At 43.9% G+C, this 20,000-nt stretch overlaps 2 protein-coding genes across 3 annotated transcripts in view; both read right to left on the minus strand.

Annotated features, from left to right (window-relative positions):
- Positions 1-9,193, minus strand: part of LOC310799721 (E3 ubiquitin-protein ligase TRIM47-like) — a 495,544-nt gene extending 486,351 nt beyond the window's left edge. Inside the window, exons 1-2 of one of the 2 annotated variants that reach the window (XR_014553827.1) lie at positions 9,091-9,193; positions 7,185-8,643 (exon numbers count right to left, since the gene is read on the minus strand). Coding sequence is in view for 1 of the 2 variants with exons in the window: in XM_083662317.1 (XP_083518443.1) it covers positions 7,576-8,634 (1,059 nt within the window). In the remaining variant the exon portion in view is untranslated. Of the gene's footprint in view, positions 1-6,402; positions 8,644-9,090 lie in introns of those variants that run through there. The other variant, XM_083662317.1, reaches the window with a different exon arrangement.
- The window catches only part of LOC310799570 (neural-cadherin-like), a gene marked incomplete at both ends in the record, with an annotated part of 319,707 nt that overhangs the window by 275,492 nt on the left and 24,215 nt on the right, over positions 1-20,000 (minus strand). The gene's annotated exons all lie outside the window — the stretch shown is intronic.

Below are 20,000 nucleotides of genomic sequence, written 5' to 3' on the forward strand. Positions count from 1 at the left end.
TGATAGGCTGATGACTAGAGCAGGTGTAATCTGCTGTGTTGTGATAGGCTGATGACTAGAGCAGGTGTAATCTGCTGTGTTCTGATAGGCTGATGACTAGAGCAGGTGTAATCTGCTGTGTTATGATAGGCTGATGACTAGAGCAGGTGTAATCTGCTGTGTTATGATAGGCTGATGACTAGAGCAGGTGTAATCTGCTGTGTTATGATAGGCTGATGACTAGAGCAGGTGTAATCTGCTGTGTTGTGATAGGCTGATGACTAGAGCAGGTGTAATCTGCTGTGTAAGGTGGTCAAAGTTTTTAATGAGTTTTATCGGGCCTACATTATGGAGAAGTGTGCATCTGTCCGTCCATCTGTCTTTGTTTATTTTTTATGCCTCTTGATGTGTTGTCAGGCATGGTATCGAGTATGATGACATCCCTAGTCTACACACATGTGGACAGTTACTCATCACAAGTCAAACCAGTCTACACACATGTGGACAGTTACTCATCACAAGTCAAACCAGCCTACACACATGTGGACAGTTACTCATCACAAGTCAAACCAGTCTACACACATGTGGACAGTTACTCATCACAAGTCAAACCAGCCTACACACATGTGCAGGACAGTTACTCATCACAAGTCAAACCAGTCTACACACATGTGGACAGTTACTCATCACAAGTCAAACCAGCCTACACACATGTGCAGGACAGTTACTCATCACAAGTCAAACCAGTCTACACACATGTGCAGGACAGTTACTCATCACAAGTCAAACCAGCCTACACACCTGTGCAGGACAGTTACTCATCACAAGTCAAACCAGCCTACACACATGTGGACAGTTACTCATCACAAGTCAAACCAGCCTACACACATGTGCAGGACAGTTACTCATCACAAGTCAAACCAGTCTACACACATGTGCAGGACAGTTACTCATCACAAGTCAAACCAGCCTACACACCTGTGCAGGACAGTTACTCATCACAAGTCAAACCAGCCTACACACCTGTGCAGGACAGTTACTCATCACAAGTCAAACCAGCCTACACACATGTGCAGGACAGTTACTCATCACAAGTCAAACCAGCCTACACACATGTGGACAGTTACTCATCACAAGTCAAACCAGCATACACACCTGTGCAGGACAGTTACTCATCACAAGTCAAACCAGCCTACACACCTGTGCAGGACAGTTACTCATCACAAGTCAAACCAGCCTACACACCTGTGCAGGACAGTTACTCATCACAAGTCAAACCAGCCTACAGACCTGTGCAGGACAGTTACTCATCACAAGTCAAACTAGCCTACAGACCTGTGCAGGACAGGTACTCATCACAAGTCAAACCAGCCTACAGACCTGTGCAGGACAGTTACTCATCACAAGTCAAACCAGCCTACAGACCTGTGCAGGATAGTTACTCATCACAAGTCAAACCAGCCTACAGACCTGTGCAGGACAGGTACTCATCACGAGTCAAACTAGCCTACAGACCTGTGCAGGACAGTTACTCATCACAAGTCAAACCAGCCTACAGACCTGTGCAGGATAGTTACTCATCACAAGTCAAACTAGCCTACAGACCTGTGCAGGACAGTTACTCATCACAAGTCAAACTAGCCTACAGACCTGTGCAGGATAGTTACTCATCACAAGTCAAACTAGCCTACAGACCTGTGCAGGACAGTTACTCATCACAAGTCAAACCAGCCTACAGACCTGTGCAGGACAGTTACTCATCACAAGTCAAACCAGCCTACAGACCTGTGCAGGACAGTCATCACAAGGCAAACTAGCCTACAGACCTGTGCAGGACAGGTACTCATCACAAGTCAAACCAGCCTACAGACCTGTGCAGGACAGTTACTCATCACAAGTCAAACTAGCCTACACACCTGTGCAGGACAGTTACTCATCACAAGTCAAACCAGCCTACAGACCTGTGCAGGATAGTTACTCATCACAAGTCAAACTAGCCTACAGACCTGTGCAGGACAGTTACTCATCACAAGTCAAACTAGCCTACAGACCTGTGCAGGATAGTTACTCATCACAAGTCAAACTAGCCTACAGACCTGTGCAGGACAGTTACTCATCACAAGTCAAACCAGCCTACAGACCTGTGCAGGACAGTTACTCATCACAAGTCAAACCAGCCTACAGACCTGTGCAGGACAGTCATCACAAGGCAAACTAGCCTACAGACCTGTGCAGGACAGTTACTCATCACAAGTCAAACCAGCCTACAGACCTGTGCAGGAAAGTTACTCATCACAAGACAAACCAGCCTACAGACCTGTGCAGGACAGTTACCGTACTCATCACAAGTCAAACCAGCCTACACACATGTGCAGGACAGTTACTCATCACAAGTCAAACTAGCCTACAGACCTGTGCAGGACAGTTACCGTACTCATCACAAGTCAAACCAGCCTACACACATGTGCAGGACAGTTACTCATCACAAGTCAAACTAGCCTACACACATGTGCAGGACAGTTACTCATCACAAGTCAAACCAGCCTACAGACCTGTGCAGGACAGTTACTCATCACAAGTCAAACCAGCCTACAGACCTGTGCAGGACAGTTACTCATCACAAGTCAAACTAGCCTACAGACCTGTGCAGGACAGTTACTCATCACAAGTCAAACTAGCTTACACACATGTGCAGGACAGTTACTCATCACAAGTCAAACTAGCTTACACACATGTGCAGGACAGTTACTCATCACAAGTCAAACTAGCCTACAGACCTGTGCAGGACAGTTACTCACCACAAGTCAAACCAGCCTACAGACCTGTGCAGGACAGTTACTCATCACAAGTCAAACCAGCCTACAGACCTGTGCAGGACAGTTACTCATCACAAGTCAAACCAGCCTACAGACCAGTGCAGGACAGTTACTCATCACAAGTCAAACCAGTCTACACACCTGTGCAGGACAGTTACTCATCACAAGTCAAACCAGCCTACATACCTGTGCAGGACAGTTACTCACAGTATAGCTCAAGGTACTGTACTTACATGAATTGAACATAAAAAAAATCAAAAATGAAATGCATTCTTACACTTAGCAGCCTAATTAATGCATAGAGTGCAGACACACCTTTTACAGATCAGAAAGCACAGCTGCTAGCAGGGCTCCACTGAGCTGTACTTACATGAAGCTTAGCTGCAGGATACATTATTCTAGCCTCAGCACCACGTGTGGCACATCGTTAGAGGCACATCGTTAGCCCTGCAGCTGAACAGTTATCGACCATATCACACAGAGCATCATTACCTGATTAGCAACTGCACACCACTCACAGGCACACATACAATTATCATATGTTCATGAATTAATTATATTGATCCTCTTCAAGAGTATCCACACTGGTATTTTATAGAAGTACAGGGTCTCTATCTAAAAAAGAAAATTTAATGTGTGCCTTCTTTGCTAATGCGGTTAGCATGCTAGGTAACAGATATTGAGCTACAATCACAAACTCACCAATATATCCAAATGTTCACCGTTCTGAGCATCTGTAGGCGAAGTCGTAGCTCCTCAGTCTACTCTTGTTGTTCAGTGTTAAACGTATAATTATCAAGCTCGAACTTTGGTTTAACTCCAGAACTCCAACAGGACTAAAGCGCACAGTGTGAAGGAAGAGACTGCATATCAAAGATAGTGTAACAAGAGAAAGATGATCACTCTTCTCTAAAGTGCACTAAAGCAGAGCATAGCCTACTGTATCAATCAACTATCTACCTCATTTAAAGGGACAGTAACATGACATCTGGGGTTAAACTTGGGGGGGGGTTACACACACAATCAGGTGAGAAGGTGTTCACTAAAGAGCTGGGTCTTCAGCAGCATTATGTTTAGCAGAATAATGTTGATCCTTCAATGTGTTATGAACTATTTTTTAGACATATTTTCCTGCATTCCATTCATTGTTTTTTTTTAATAAAGACTCATTAGAACATTTGAAAATGTATTGCAATGCCTAATTGTGTAGGAATGTCAAGGAAACTATTCCTCTGCAGCAAGTGTTGCTCAAGTCAAAACATAACAAATGTAATAAGCTCCTTAATGATCCATAGAGGTGTTTTGGGGTGTCCTCTCCCATTCCCTTTAGGAACCAGGTGCACTTGGAACTTGACGCATTGCTATTTAAACAGCGGATCATCAGCTTCTGTCTGGACCAACTGCTCATAAAGAACAAAGCAAAGCAAAGAACAGCAGAAGAAGAGAGATTGGAGAGACTGTGTTTGAGGTGAAACCATACATGTTGCTGTTCACTACAGCTGTGGAGAGAATAGATCCTAGTTTACATCATGTTGTCTGAAGCACTTTCATACTCTCACTTTGACAGGCGATAATTACATCTGTGTATATATCTCATCTGTATGCACAGTCATGTTTCCATCATTGAAAAGTATAGAGACACTGCATGAAATAGGCCACGGCCATCACGGGGGAAAGCTCTCCATTCACTTCCGAACACCAGCGTAATTTTCCTTGAATTAAACATAGCTCAAAGCTGTTGTGTGGTGGGGCTGCACAGACAACAAATGTAAAAAAAAAGTCAACAATTGAGGTTTTTTTGTACTCCTGAGCAAAACAAGGAAGCCATTGAGAATTGGCGAGAAGAAAAATGTGGATCTAGCTATCAAGGAAGTAAGTTGGAGTGTTCATCTTCCGTATATATGATATTTGTGTGCAACACGTGACATAGGAGAATGCCAGGATTGGGGGGGGAGTTTTTGTTTCCCCCCCGTTTTGGGCGTGGTTTCTGAATGATGATGTCTCTATTGCTAACATCCATTGCCAGTTTTACTCAGCCAGAGAAATACATGAATATGCAAAGCTTTCTAGCTTTAAGAAACACTCATTACAGTGGCAAGCACTCATTTGGAATGGTGGTTTTGCTTAAACGACTTCAGAGCCAACAATTTGCAGGTAGCCTTATTAAAACAAGCTCTACCGTTAATCAGAAGTGACTGTATTTACTCTGAGCGCGGTGTGATAATTCAAAGATCAACTTAATTATCAAGATTCACTCCTGCGTTGAGTCGCATTAGTCACACATCAGCCCCATGCAAAGCATGGCCACACACACACACACGCGCACACATACGCACGCACGAGCACGCGCGCACGCACAAGCACACGTGCGCACACACACACACACACACACAATACGCACACACATGCGCACGCACGAGCACACATGCACGCGCGCACGCACGCACACAGTAATTGCCACTTCAAAATATGTGTTATTATCTCAGTTATTTTTCCTGTAACTTGTGACTGTGATTCTCAAATATAAAAGGTGAATTGTCTCCAGTCACACCTTCACAATGTTTTAGTTTCACTGAATTAAAAATACTTCAGGCGTATAATGAACTCTGCTTCTTTTCCACCTGTCATAGCATGTGATGCTCTGAACGCTGCCGTCAAGGCTGTGATGATGCTGTTTCACCGCCTCCTCCAATTTTCCAATCCAACTTTAAAGGAACACTCCGCCGATTTTCCACCAGCATCATTCATTACAAAATGACTTACATTCGTACAAAATCAGTAGTATATCCGAAAACAGTAAACAGTTTTGCAGGAATTCATTTAGTTTGACAGTTAACACTAGAAAGACCACAGCGGCCATTTTGACCTTTTTGAAATTTAGATGGGCCTCACTGGCCTCACTATTCAATTTGATTATGATTCCACGATGCATCACGATGCAGCTCAAAGTATTGCAGCTCCAAGTATCACATCCTCAATTTTCTATATTATTACTGCACATGGCTACTTTTTCATCAATTAATACAAGCAGTCAGATACTGTAAATATCAACTCCCTTTTTTACTTAGAAAGTGCTTTAAAATCTGAATGTCAACAGAAATTTAAACATAAACGATTCAATGATTAATCTGTCAACGATTCGATTCGATTCACACGTCTGCATCGCGATGCATCGATTAAACGATTAATTTTGACACCCCTAATTTTTACCTAGAAAGACCAAAGACCATTTTGACCTCACTGAATGTCCCCGGGTTCTTCTAGACCTATTTCTTTGTCTATATTTTCACATGTTGGTGTTGTTTTGTCTTTTTAAAATAGATCTTGAGCTGAGTTCCCCCTTTTTCTTTCCGCCATCATGTTATTAATTCAAATTCGATTTTAGATCATTGATTTTTGTTACATTTGTGCAAATCGATTCAGAATTGTCCACATCCGCATCGCGATGCATCTAAGAATCGATACACTTCTACACCCCTAGTGTGTGTGTGTGTGTGTGTGTGTGTGTGTGTGTGTGTGTGTTCACCCTCGATACCTGAAGCGTAGACAGACGACTTACTCAATTTGCTGTTCAATGTGTTTTAATCTCGTTTTAATGCTCATTAGTAATTGTGCAGAATTAAAATGCTCAGTATATAGAGTATGTACCCAGGCACAGCTATGACAGTAATCACCTTTTTTACTTTGCCATCATCACCTGGACATGTTACAACGAAGCTGGAAAATGTCACACTCCTGAAATAGTGATTACATTCAATGAAGTTTTTATGATCCCTGTGCTTGATCCAATGCAACAAGTAGTAACACCATACAGAAAAGAAAAAGAGGATATAAAGAAAAATACATGATTTTATCATATCAACCAGAATCTGGAGTTGTAATGGTTCTTTAACTTTAACTAACATTTCCCCCACATAAAACTAAACCAGTTTATCAAGAAGAAGAAAGATAAAAAGACGAGAGACATTAGTAGTTACTGGGCCTTTTTCACAGACAGGAAGTCTAATTCTCTCAGTGGAGAGCTCCATTCAAAGAAGAAATTCATCTTCAAATATGCTTATTAACACAAGTCTGTGAAGTGTTGTATCTGTTGTTCTATTTAAAGAAAAACATATTAGAATGGCTAGAACAGTTACCTGGAGAGGGGGGGGGGGTGTAGGCTACTGTATTTGTAAATTTGTCATTTTAATTTACAATGAATTCTATCTGAGAAAATCTAATGATTAGTCTAATCTGTATGATTGACAGGAGAGATGATCAGAGGGGCAGAGTTTTTACTGCCATCGCTAAGACCCGGCCCAAAGAATGGGTAGAGCTTCTCAGTTAAGGTGCAGCCAGTGAAGGAGTAGATCAGAGCTGCAGCATCTACGTCATAAAAGGAGACCAGACCCTCCTCATAGTCCACAAACACCCCCACCTTCTGAGGCTGCGTCTTCAGAGAGAGGAGGACAGGAGGGCCAGCATTAGCTTCATACTCATCTCCATTCCTCAACAATATAGTCCAGGAGCCATTCTGTGGGCCCAGTGCGATTCTTCCCTTCCTGTTGATCGACCCTCTGGCCACTCCTAAATCCCACTGATTCTTCTGTTTAACCTGAACCTCGTAGTAAAACCTTCCTGAAGAGAAGCTCTGCTTTCCTAACACATTGACACAGCGATCAAATCTCTCTGGGTTGTTTGGGAGATTCTTCTTTACATCACCAAATTTTACTTGTTTCCCATCATCAGACAGGATGAGATGGGGATTTGCTGTATCAGGATCTAGAGTCACATCCACTGCCTACTGCTGGACCCTCTTCAGCTCAGCCTCAAGCAGCTTCTCCTTCTCTTTCCTGAGAGTCTCCTCCAGCTGAGCCACAGCTCTCCTCACAGTCCCCTCATATGATGAGTGGACACTGACCTCTGTCCAGTCCTTGGTGTGTGGAGGAGTGTTCAGGGATGGGAAGCTTTGGATGAGGTGGAGGTGGTCTTCAATGTGTGAGAGCTGCTCCACCTCAGCGCTTCTCTTCATCAGCTCAGAGATCTCCTGTTCCAGCTCTTCGATGAAGCTTTGAGCCTGTTTCTCGGTTGTTTTCTGCTTCTCTTCAATCGTCTCAATGAGCTCATCCTGGCCTCTCTCCACAGACTGCATCAGAGCGGTGAAGACCTGCACACTATCTGCTATCTCTCTTTCTGCATCTTCCTTGCTGAGCTCCACTGAGTGTTTGATCTCCTGAATCTTCAGTCGTCTCTCCTGGATCTTCTGCTGAATTGCAGCCCCTGTCTTCCCCAGCTCAGCCATCTTTCCTTTGTATTCCTCTGTCAGAGGGACAATGTCATGTGACTTGTGGTCTGACTCAGTGCATACCTGACATACACAGATCTGGTCTGTCTTGCAGAACAGCTCCAGTGGTTTCTCATGCTCTTTACACATCCTGTCTTCCAGGTTCTCAACAGGATCGATCAGCGTGTGTCTTTTCATGCTTTTGATGATGTGGTGAGGCTCCAGGTGAGTCTCACAGTAGGAGGCCAGACACTCCAGGCAGGATTTCAGGGCCTTCAGTTTGGTCCCAGTGCAGACGTCACAGGGAACTTCTTCTGGTTTGGCTTTCATCCCAGCTAACTTCCTGGCCTGAGCAGCCATCTCATTTATGAAAGTATTGACACGCAGCTCAGGTCTTGTCTTGAAATGCTGATTACACAGAGGACACTGGCACGGAACATTAACCTCCCAGTGTTGTGTGATACAGTTTTTGCAGAAGTTATGTCCACATGGTATGGAGACTGGATCAGTGAACACATCCAGACAGATGCAGCAGAGAAACTCCTCTTCAGACAGGACACTGCTGGCAGCAGCCATATCTAGACACTGAGACCAAAAGTGAAAATCAAGTCAAGTCAGGTCAACTTTATTTATAGAGCACATTTACAACGACACAGGCCGATCAAAGTGCTTTACAGGTAAAAACACAGAGCATAAAGCAGGTACAAATGCACTAATCAGAGAGCAAGGTGCAGTACAAGGTGCAGTAAAACAAGTAATAAAAATGGGTAGAAGTTGAAAGACAAAATGAATAAAATTAGTAAAAAGAATAAAATAAGAATAAAATAAAAGTGTGAATAACAATACTGTAGCACACAATTCTTTCATATAAAAATAGCAAGGTTAGATATCAAAGGTTATTTTGAGTTGTGTATTTAAATTACACTTCACTGAAAACATCATTTGACAACTATCAGTGCAAAATGAACACAGGGAAACATCCCATCTGGATTCAGCTGTGTTTAAACAGTCAATATGATCTGTTGTACTCACCTTTGTAACTCAGAGTCTGATGTATTGTTGAGAAAGGTCTGATGAACTTACGTTGATTTCTTCTTTCGAGAGCAAGAGAGAGTCTCTTCTAACTTCAGCAGTGCTGTCGCTCTGAGTTCCTTTTGATTTCACTTCAGTAATGTTGACACACCTGTCTGTCCAGTGTTGCTCCGCCTCTTACTGCAGTTGTATAAAGAAGATTGTAACCCACAGCTTGCAGGTATAATCCTCAGGTCCTGCAATTGCATACAGTGGACTCCTCTTATAGTCAGTGTTGGGGGTAACACATTACAAAAGTAACATATTACATGTAATATATTACTTTTAGCAGTAACTCAGTAATATAACTTATTACTTATAGGATTTCAGTAATATTATACCAGTTACTTTGTCAAGTAACTAAAGTTACAAATTGAGTTACATTTTATTAAATCAAAGAACATATTTAAAAAAGATACAAGGCGGTTGAAATTATTTTTTGGGATGTTCAGGGGCGGCGATGTCATTCTGCTGCTGCTGTTGTTTTGGTAAAAGTAATGCAAAAGTAGTGTAATAAGTAACGAGTTACTTTACACAGAAAGTAATATTGTAAAGTAACGTATTACTTTCAAATGAAAGTAACTAGTAATATGTAGTGTATTACATTTTGAAAGTAACTTGCCCAACACTGCTTATAGTGTATGTAGGCTTTACGTTGAATATGATTACTGTTTTATTGCACTTATTCCTGTCAACGTGTGTGTGTGTGTGTGTGTGTGTGTGTGTGTGTGTGTGTGTGTGTGTGTGTGTGTGTGTGTGTGTGTGTGTGTGTATGTGTGTGGCCAGCATGTGTGAGTGCTCATGCTGTGATCCATGCAGCCTTTCATCCATCATGGCAGTAAATGAGGAGTAGACTCCCTTCACTTCTCCTCTCCTCTCCTCTCCTCTCCTCTCCTCTCCTCTCCTCTCCTCTCCTCTCCTCTCCTCTCCCCTCTCCTCTCTCCTCTCCTCTCCTCTCTTCTCCTATCCTATCCTCTCCTCTCCTCTCCTCTCTTCTCCTCTCCTCTCCTCTCCTCTCTTCTCTCCTCTCCTCTCCTCTCCTCTCCTCTCCTCTCCTCTCCTCTCCTCTCCTCTCTTCTCCTCTCCTCTCCTCTCTCTTCTCCTCTCCTCTCCTCTCTCCTCTCTTCTCCTCTCCTCTCCTCTCTTCTCCTCTCCTCTCCTCTCCTCTCCTCTCTTCTCCTCTCCTCTCCTCTCTTCTCCTCTCCTCTCCTCTCTCCTCGGTCCTCTGGTCTGTCTTCACACCAGCTGACACACAGACCGGATAATTAGCATCTGTGGCCAACAGTCACGACACACACACACACATATACACACACACACACACACACACGCATGCACACAAACATACACACATGCACGCAAGCACACGCAAGCACACACATACACACACACACACACACACACACACACACACACACACAGCTTAATTCCACAGCGACACTCCAGGGGAAATGAACAGGTGAAGAGGGAAGGTGAGAGGGGGACCAGGCTGGAAAGGGATGAGGTGTAGAAACAGCAGAAGTAGAGAGAGTGAGAAATAGTGGGCAGTTTGATGACTTTCGTCTTACACTGATTCAGACAGAACACATCGAGTGGGAACGCAGAATCAATGGAAGGAGGCGAAGGGAACAAGATGGACGCAACGTCGCCGTGCGCGGCACAAATGGAGGCGAGGCGGCGGCCGCTCACTCAAGTCACATGTTCAGCCTGGGCGAGGACGCGTGGAGCCAATCGACTCAGAGCAGGAGCCTTACTTTGTACCTGGACATTTCTTCACAAAATGGATGATGATCTCATTGCAGCAGTGTGTGCAGCTCGATGGCACAGTGTCATTATTTACAGCGCCAGAAACAAAAAGGAGAGAAGTTCAGCATGAAATGTCGCCGCGTCCGTTAAGTGTAATATACCGTTAGAACAGTGGTTCCCAACCTTAGGGTCGCGACCCTAAGTGGGGTCGCTTGGAATTCAAATAGGGTCGCCTAAAATTTCTAAAATAAAAAAATTAAATAAAAACAATAACACCAGACCCAATTTAATACTACCAAAGATGATTAGAGTCACTTGGGATTTTTTCTGAGTTTAAAGTGATAATCTCTAAGATTTCAGCTTTCTTCTCTTGGGTGACACCTATGGCGATGAGTGGTAATTGCAGGTGACGTCCAAACTGTTGCATTATGGGACATTACTAATGTCACATAATGTCACTATATACTGCAAAGGCTTCCATCAATGGACCATAGCCTCAATCAACATTGTGAGTGACTCTTAATTTATTTATTTTTATTTAGATGAAAATCTTTGAGATTATAACTTTAAATCAGGATTCTGAGAATAAAGTCAGAGTTTTGAGATTAAAGGATGGGTTTTCCGTGGGGAATATGAATATATATTAAATCTCACGCCCCTAAGGTTTTCGAATCCGTTGAAATTTTTGAAATTGGATATTCACTGCCAGAGATATCAAGCATCTCTCACATATTTTTTGGGCCAGCCGACGCGTTTCGCGTCATCTGGCCTAAGTCCGCCTTGCGGAAGTCGTGCACCTATGAACTACAACTGTTGTTGGCCATGGTCCCGCCTCTAGAGGTCCTCCACGCCCCTTCAGAGGCCTTGACCAAAACAAAAACGCAGCCATCTTGTCAACCGCCTAGCCTGCTGTAGCTAATATTAGCTTCCCATAGTTCCTTGCAAAGAGACCATTATCTCGGGAACGGAAGCACTAATCGACACGGGACTGGCGGCATTGGAAAGCTCGTCAAATTTTACATCTAGTAGTAGGTGGGTTGAAGTAACGAAATCAACACTGAGCAATGTACCCGTTTTTACACATTTTTACAGAAAATAGTTACAACATCAGATGCGCGTAACTCCTACGAAAATGCCTTAAAATGCATGAAAAAATTTTTATGAAGACATCTCCCGACATATATACTACCGTTTACATTTGGTGCAATTTGGAGGCAATTTTATTTTCGATTTATTTCTTGTTCTTTGTATATTTCATTGTCGAAGCCTTCTTCTTCTTCTTCTTTGAGTTTTATGGCGGTTGGCAAACATATATGTGCATTACCGCCACCTACTGGAGTTTGATATCAGCCAAATGCCTGAGGGGTGGGCATAAAAACGAAGGCCACGCGAGCCCAGTGCATTGTGGGAAATGTAGTATTTCGAGTCCCCGCACCCGCACCTCCCCCCCACCACCCCCCCCCACACACAGAGTGGATTTCGGTTGATATCTCTGTGAGTAAACCTCCAATTTCAAAAATTTCAACGGATTCGAAAACCTTAGGGGCGTGAGATTTAATATATATTCATATTCCCCACGGAAAACCCATCCTTTAAAGTCAGAATTCTCAGATTAAAGTCAGAATTCTGCAGGGGAAAAGAAGCATACTATGTGACATCACTGACGATGTCACTGATGACATTATCGATGGTGTATCGGAATTTGAATGTCGCGGGTCCCTAGATTTTTGCGACGTCAAAATAGGGTCACGAGCCAAAAAAAGGTTGGGAACCCCAGCGTTAGAATAAAGAACAACGCTGGAGAAGCCAAAACGATGGAAGGGTAGTGTGTGTACAGATAATCAGAGGTGTAGTAGTGCTATCTGGAGAAGTGGGGGAACGCACCTATATGGGGAACACCCGCACAAGCACAGGTCCCAACAACCCCCCCTTCCCCCCGCACGCACCCACGCACACATGCTAACATTCACGGAGCCTATTAATTAATTAATCGTTCAGGCAATCGCTTATATCAACGAATTAAATGAGCAAACTCAGAGATTCCTCAAGTGCTGCAAACGGCTTGAATGGTTTCTTTTCCTCCCGAGTCCCGACCTGTCTGTCTTGTAGGCTATGTGAAAATGTCGCATCAGCCTCGAGACATATAGCCTAACTTTTGTGGGGAGAAATACATTGAAAACTAGTCAGATATGACTTGAATGCCACTTGTAAAATCATCCAGTGTAATGTTAGTGCGACGGTGCGACCGCTATTTTGACTGGCGGCTTTTGGGCGATGTAACAAAAGCAAGCGCTCACTTTCTTTGGCACATTGCCACCCCCACATTATCGCCTGAATGCGTCAGAATGCATCCTCTGTTAAAACGGCATGTTTTTTAATCGAGTTTGGTTACAGATTCGCTAAAGCTGTTTCCATATCACATTTCTTTTTATCGATACACTTTACCGCAGCCCCCTCCCCCCGCCCACTCTACTCGCCATCAGCAGAGGATACGGACCATTTCCAGCGGTTTCTAAACTCAGACTCATCATGTCTAGAAAGGTCAAACCGGAAAATATCCTGCTCTGGCTAGCCGGACAATGCGGACATGGTCCAGACTTCATGCTTAGAAGTGGCTACACTGTCACTGACACACACAACTTCACTTATTGTGTCTAGACACTGCAGAAGTAGCCCGTGACATTTGCAGCTCTGAAACTAAAATAGAAGTATATAGGCACAGCAGAGCAGACTCAGCAGAGTCAGTTATCAACACAAACAGCTAAACAATCTCTCAACCAGTCTCAAGCATCACACAAGTTGCACAAGGCATTGATCATCATTTGGCACGGCGGCCGGCATTTTTAGTAAGTAACTTACCATTTTGTGGCGAATTCTGGCGATGCAAATTGCAATGGGCTGATTAACGCTAACTTTTGATTCAACCCCGTTGAAAAGAAACACGCTTTTAACACATTGTTTCTTCACGATTGTAAACGTACCTTTTTAGCAGCTGGTCCGAAAAATGAAAGGATGTTTGGCTGCCTTTTCATCTTTACTTGTTATAGTGAGGTACTGGGATTAAAAAAAAACGTATTTTGATGCTGAAAAAGCCAGTAGTTAAGGTGGAATGTTTCCTTCTTCCTTCAAGCCACGAGTTGATGCCGTGTGAATCATTCAGCCCACCTTAAATATAGTTAAGGTGGAATGTTTCCTTCTTCCTTCAAGTCACAAGTTGATGCCGTGTGAATCATTCAGCCCACCTTAAATATAGTTAAGGTGGAATGTTTCCTTCTTCCTTCAAGCCACGAGTTGATGCCGTGTGAATCATTCAGCCCACCTTAAATATAGGACGAACGACAACTTTGCCTAGTTTCACTCCTTTTATTGGCTCCACATGCACACACACTGTCTGACACACACAAAACACCCTGGCCTTGGAGAAGTATGGGAACGCCGTTCCCCCGCGTTCCACAGGCTCTACACCTATGGAGATAATCATATATGCACCAAAACCACACCAGCAAGCGATCACATTGTCATGTGGAGCCTTCATTATAATCCAAACTCCACCCAAGGACAGACACGAAGCTGCAGGAACAATACTTGTATTAAGCGATGATGATAAGCACTCCAGTTTCATTATGACATCCATAAAGAATTTTCTTTTTTAATTACTGAGCCACGCTGATGGGCTGCATGATGAGCAGTAAAAAGTTTCTCATTACGTTTGGATGTGAACGGCAAAAACCATTATGGATTCTTTCTAAACGGAGTAAGAAAGCCTGCAGTGCCCCATAGATGAAAATAACTCTTCAATCTGACGTTCTCGTGCAAACCCTGAGCAGCATTCAGAAGAACTCAGAACAACATCCACAGTCAGCCACCTCAGGCTGTGTTTGGGGGGGAATCAAATCAATTGTGTGAAAATTCTGCTGATAACCTGACAAACAAACAAAATCAAGACAAAAAACAAACAGCTGTACAGGTTTTATCTCCACCTTTTACACGTTTAGGCCCGACGCTCTGAAGTGAGGAAAACAGCCGACGTGGACGAGAACAAGGGGAAATTAACAAGGTGGAACCGTGTTGTAGAGTTTTTTGCGGTGAGTGTTTAGCAGTCAAGCGAGGGAGGCCCTGCTGGCTGGCAGCCCGTGGCGGGCGGTGGGAGATAAGGTTAATGATGGCGTCAGCGCACAACAGAGACGAGCAGAGCGGGCTTCTCTCTGCCAGGCGCCATCAAAACCCACGGCAGCTGCTTCAGCCACAGACAGACAGCTGTTGGTCAAAAGAATTCCGTTCCCATTTATTAGACTCCACGCTGTAACGAGCTATATGATGCGTTAGCTCGGTGAAACGCCGCACGCATTTTACCCAGCATGCACCAGGGACGATCAATTGTAATCAAAGCGTGCAGATGTAAGTGCGAAGGTTGAGCGAGTGCTCAGATGTCACTCAAGTGTCGGAGGCACTTTTGCAAAATCACACTCAGGAATCCAGATTCCTCTAAAAAGACCTCTTTCTACTCGGTGGCGTTCGTGACTCTTGTCTGGTTTGGGGGGATGTTGGAAAACGACATGGCAACGCAGACAACTAACACCTTGTAAACAAATCAGCCCAAAGACGGAGCGCGGTGCCGCTCGGAGCAAACATCCCCAATTAACTGATCAGAAGCACAGGGAGAGAGAAACCACAGCACTGCACACCTCCATGTGACTCCGTGTGTCTCTGTCAGTCAAGAAGCCAGGATGACAGGCAGAGAAAGCAGGAAGAAGACATTAGTGAGGAGGAATGATGTCTGATGATGAGAAAGAAATACAAAGGGAACTGGTGAGGGAATGAGAGACGAGTGGAGAAAGATCTTTTAATCAGATCTCACTTCAAACAGTTTTTGGGCATGCATTATTTAGATTTGACTGCAGAGAGACGAGTCAATATTTCAAAATAAGCGGAAAACTACCTGGCTTTTCTGTTGATTGTGCATCAGACAGATTTTTATTGAGAGGCTGGTGAGGATGTGAGCATCTCCTTCACACACAAACACACTTCTGAGAGCTGTACGCCACACGAGTCTCCTTCACACACAAACACACTTCTGAGAGCTGTACGCCACACGAGGGAATATGATCATTTCACTGCGATGCGACTGGTTGGAGGGAGAGAAAGTGTCAAAACAAACTGGGGGGAAAAGTGTGATGGAGGCCTTGAAGCATGGAGAGAGGGATTCAGATGGATCCACAATGGACTTGTGATCTCCTCTGATTGCTCTTCACACAACACATCTTCATGGTCGGAGCAAAGCAATCAGTGAGGAAAAGACTGGCGTCAGAGAGCCGGCAGACGCTCGCTTGATGCGAGCAGACAATAGACGATGCAGACGATGTGGGACCAACTGAACGCACATCAAACCATATGGAAAGCAACTGGACCGACGGCACTTTAGGGACTTGGACCCACGGCACTTTAGGGACTTGGACCCACAGCACTGCAGGGACTTGGACCCACAGTACTGCAGGGACTTGGACCCACAGCACTGCAGGGACTTGGACCCACAGTACTGCAGGGACTTGGACCCACGGCACTTCAGGGACTTGCGGACAATGTGGCGCCAGCGCAAAGTGAGTGCGATGCCTTGATGTTCAGAAGCAACTGTTCTCTTAATGTGCTAATATTGGCTACTATTGGGCAGTAAAATAATCTGCAGGGATTTTGACAGGTTTCTAACTGTTTTTCTGTTTGTTTGTCTGTTTATTTGTGTGTTTGTTTGTTTGCACACGCATGCACACACACACACACACACACACACACACACACACACACACACACACACACACACACACACACACATACACAGAGAGACACAGAGACACACACACACACACACACACACACACACACACACACACAGAGACACAGAGACACACACACACACACACACACACACACACACACACACACACACACACACAGAGACACAGACACACACACAGACACAGAGACACAGACACACACACACACACACACACAGAGAGAGACAAAGAGACACACACACACAGAGACACAGAGACACACACAGGAAACGAAAGTACTTCAATCATGTTTCACATCGATTGGCGAGATGGGCTGGGCAGAGAGATGAGGAAAGAAAGGTGAGTGTGAAAGTGTGTGTGAGAGAGAGACAGAGAGAGACAGAGAGCTGTCTCTCTCTGGTCCTGGGGCTCCGCTCACAAGCAGAGTCACCAGACAGACGACACCCCTATAGATTAAACCAAATTATAAGAAATCAAAAAGAAAAATATCTGACACACTGGAAAGAGTCAACCAAAAAGCAGAGCAAACTGGAATGCTACCTGGCCCTAGACAGAGACTACAGAGTAGCAGAATACCTTAGCACTGTGACTGACCCCAAACTTAGGAAAACCCTGACTATGTACAGACTCAGTGAGCACAACCTGGCCATTGAGAGAGGCTGCCACAGGCAGACCTGGCTCCCAAGGGAAGAAAGACTGTGCACCCACTGCACCCAACAGGAAGTGGAAACTGAGTTGCACTTTCTAACCTCGTGCAGTCTGTACCAGGACATCAGAGACACATACTTCCCTCAGATAACAAACACTCATAAGGACTTTGAGAACACGAGTGATACCAAAAACTTCCATATCTGCTGGGCGAATTACAACAGTGCGCTAACACAGCAGCAAGGTTTGTGAGCTGTTGTGACAGGAAAAGGATAAATGGGACACAACCACTCTAAAGCTTAGGGTCCGCCCTCTGCACATCTTGTACATAGACACATACTGTACAGATATCTTCAACTCCTTTTATCCTATTTTTAAACATTTAAACATTGTCACCTAGCCTATGTACATATTTGTTTGCAAGACCGAAATGTTTATATATCTCTGTATTATAACAGGCTAACATTATAATTTATATTATTGTTATTATCGTTATTATTATAGTTTTGTGCTAACCTTTCGGTTATAATTGTGTTACTTTTTGTTTTGTTGCACTCTTGCTTTGGCAATGTAAACTTATGTTCTCCATGCCAATAAAGCCTTTTTGAATTGAATTGAATTGAATTGACAGAGAGAGAGAGAGACAGAGAGACAGAAAGATCAGATAGAGAGACAGAGAGACAGAGAAAGACAGAGAGATAGAGAGACAGAGAGGGTGAGAAAGGAGGAGCAGACAGAGCTCTCCGGTGTGCTCAGCATGTTAGAGCAGGTGCTGCAGATACGTTTGTCTGTCTATAAATTAGGCTAGTCCGCATACAGTCCTTTCTCCCCCAGTCAGTCAGCCCCTCCCCTCTCCTCTCCTCTCCTCCCCTCCCCTCTCCTCCCCTCTCCTCTCCTCTCCTCCCCTCCCCTCCCCTCTCCTCCCCTCCCCTCCCCTCTCCTCCCCTCCCCTCTCCTCTCCTCTCCTCTCCTCTCCTCTCCTCCCTTCCCCTCCCAGCTGCTGCTCTCAGCGCTCACAACACTGTCAGCCTCACATAACGTTAGGCACTGTGGACAGACTCTCCTCTTGGAGAAAAGAGAAAAAGAGACTAACGTCGTCACTCGTTAACGACAAATCTGGGGATGTTTTCTGGCCATGGGATTAACGTGACCAGCAAGCAGCAGTAAGCCAGGCAATGACGATAGCTGAGTAGCATCAGCATGTGCTTTTATCACAGCTAAGTCATCAATGCTAACTACTAGGGATGGGCATCGAATTTCGAATTTTCGAATAATCGTTGTTATTATCAAGGTCGACTTTTATTATTGAAATTCGAAATTCGTTTTTTTTTTTTTTTTTTTTTTTTAGTGAAATGTTGCATTGTCTCCCCTGATTCTAAGTATAGTCAAATCGCTTGGTTTGAGCAAGTAAAACAATTTTTATAAGCATTTTAAGCAAGGTTTATGGAAAAATGAATGGCGGATGAAATCCCATGAAGAGGGAGAGGGGGTGACTTTGGCACCCCTTTGGCACTCAGACCTGAGCCTACTAAATATTTAATGAACCGCTCATGATTGTCAAAACTGTTTTTTATTTTCGAAAATGTCAATGTCATGTAACATGTTCTTTACTTCAGTGGTGCAATGCTTGTTTGAGCTAAAAATCCACAGCAGAAGCTTTTTATATTAATTAATAAAGCCGTAGACTTAGAATCAGGGGAGACAATGCAACATTTCACTCACAAAAAAAAAAAAAAAAAATACATTTTTAATTTTTTTTACATTTTTATTTTTATTTTCGAATTTCGAATTAAATTCGAATTTGGCCAGCGAATTTCGAATAGTGTTTTTGCTAGAAATGCCCATCCCTACTAACTACCGGTATTTATTTACTCATGTCCTCATGTGTGAAGATTATCCCGCTGAACACAGACAGGTTCGTGTTTGAATAAGCTTGCGTTGCCCAGAGACCTTGTTTGAAGCATCGCGCCAAAAACCCATTCAAAAATCCCATAGACAGAAACAGTGAAGAACCAGGGAGTCCAGGACTTCCCCTTTCCGACTACCGGTACATAAATACGTCATCCCTGCGGTACTCTATAGGAGGGTAAACAACCACCAATGCAAACAAAAAAATCAATTATATTTTATTTTCATAAAAGCATTGATATATATATATATTGATATATATATATATACCGTATATCTCTATGTCTATCTCTATGGCTCTCTATTGAGTCATCTGAAGTGCTCATGTCTGTGAAGGCTGCATCAAGGACTGTGTTTAGCTGTTTTTCTCCCTAGAGCCCATAGACAAGAGCTGTGTGGAGGGCTGCTCCAAGACATAGGCTATTTACACTCACAGGACACTCCACACACACACACACACACACACACACACACACACACACACACACACACACACACACACACACACAGAGACAGATATATCTATTTATGTAGCTAGTGGATGTCAGTGAGGTTAATGGTGTGTGTGTGTAAGGTTTGACAAAGAAGTGGAGAAGTGAAGCGATACACAGACACAAGAGGAAAGTGTATAAACGTTTTGGCCAAGTTGATGGAATGCACTCAGGCTAAGATGTGCTCATTATCTCGGGGAAACATTTCAGTCTCCATCTTTGTTGCTAAGCGCTCATTGCTGTGGTGTTTCGGCACTGCTCTGCCCAGACATCACCTGTCAATCAAACC

Source organism: Poromitra crassiceps, assembly GCF_964638095.1.
Source record: "Poromitra crassiceps genome assembly, chromosome: 28".
In the NCBI taxonomy this organism is placed as follows: domain Eukaryota; kingdom Metazoa; phylum Chordata; class Actinopteri; order Beryciformes; family Melamphaidae; genus Poromitra; species Poromitra crassiceps.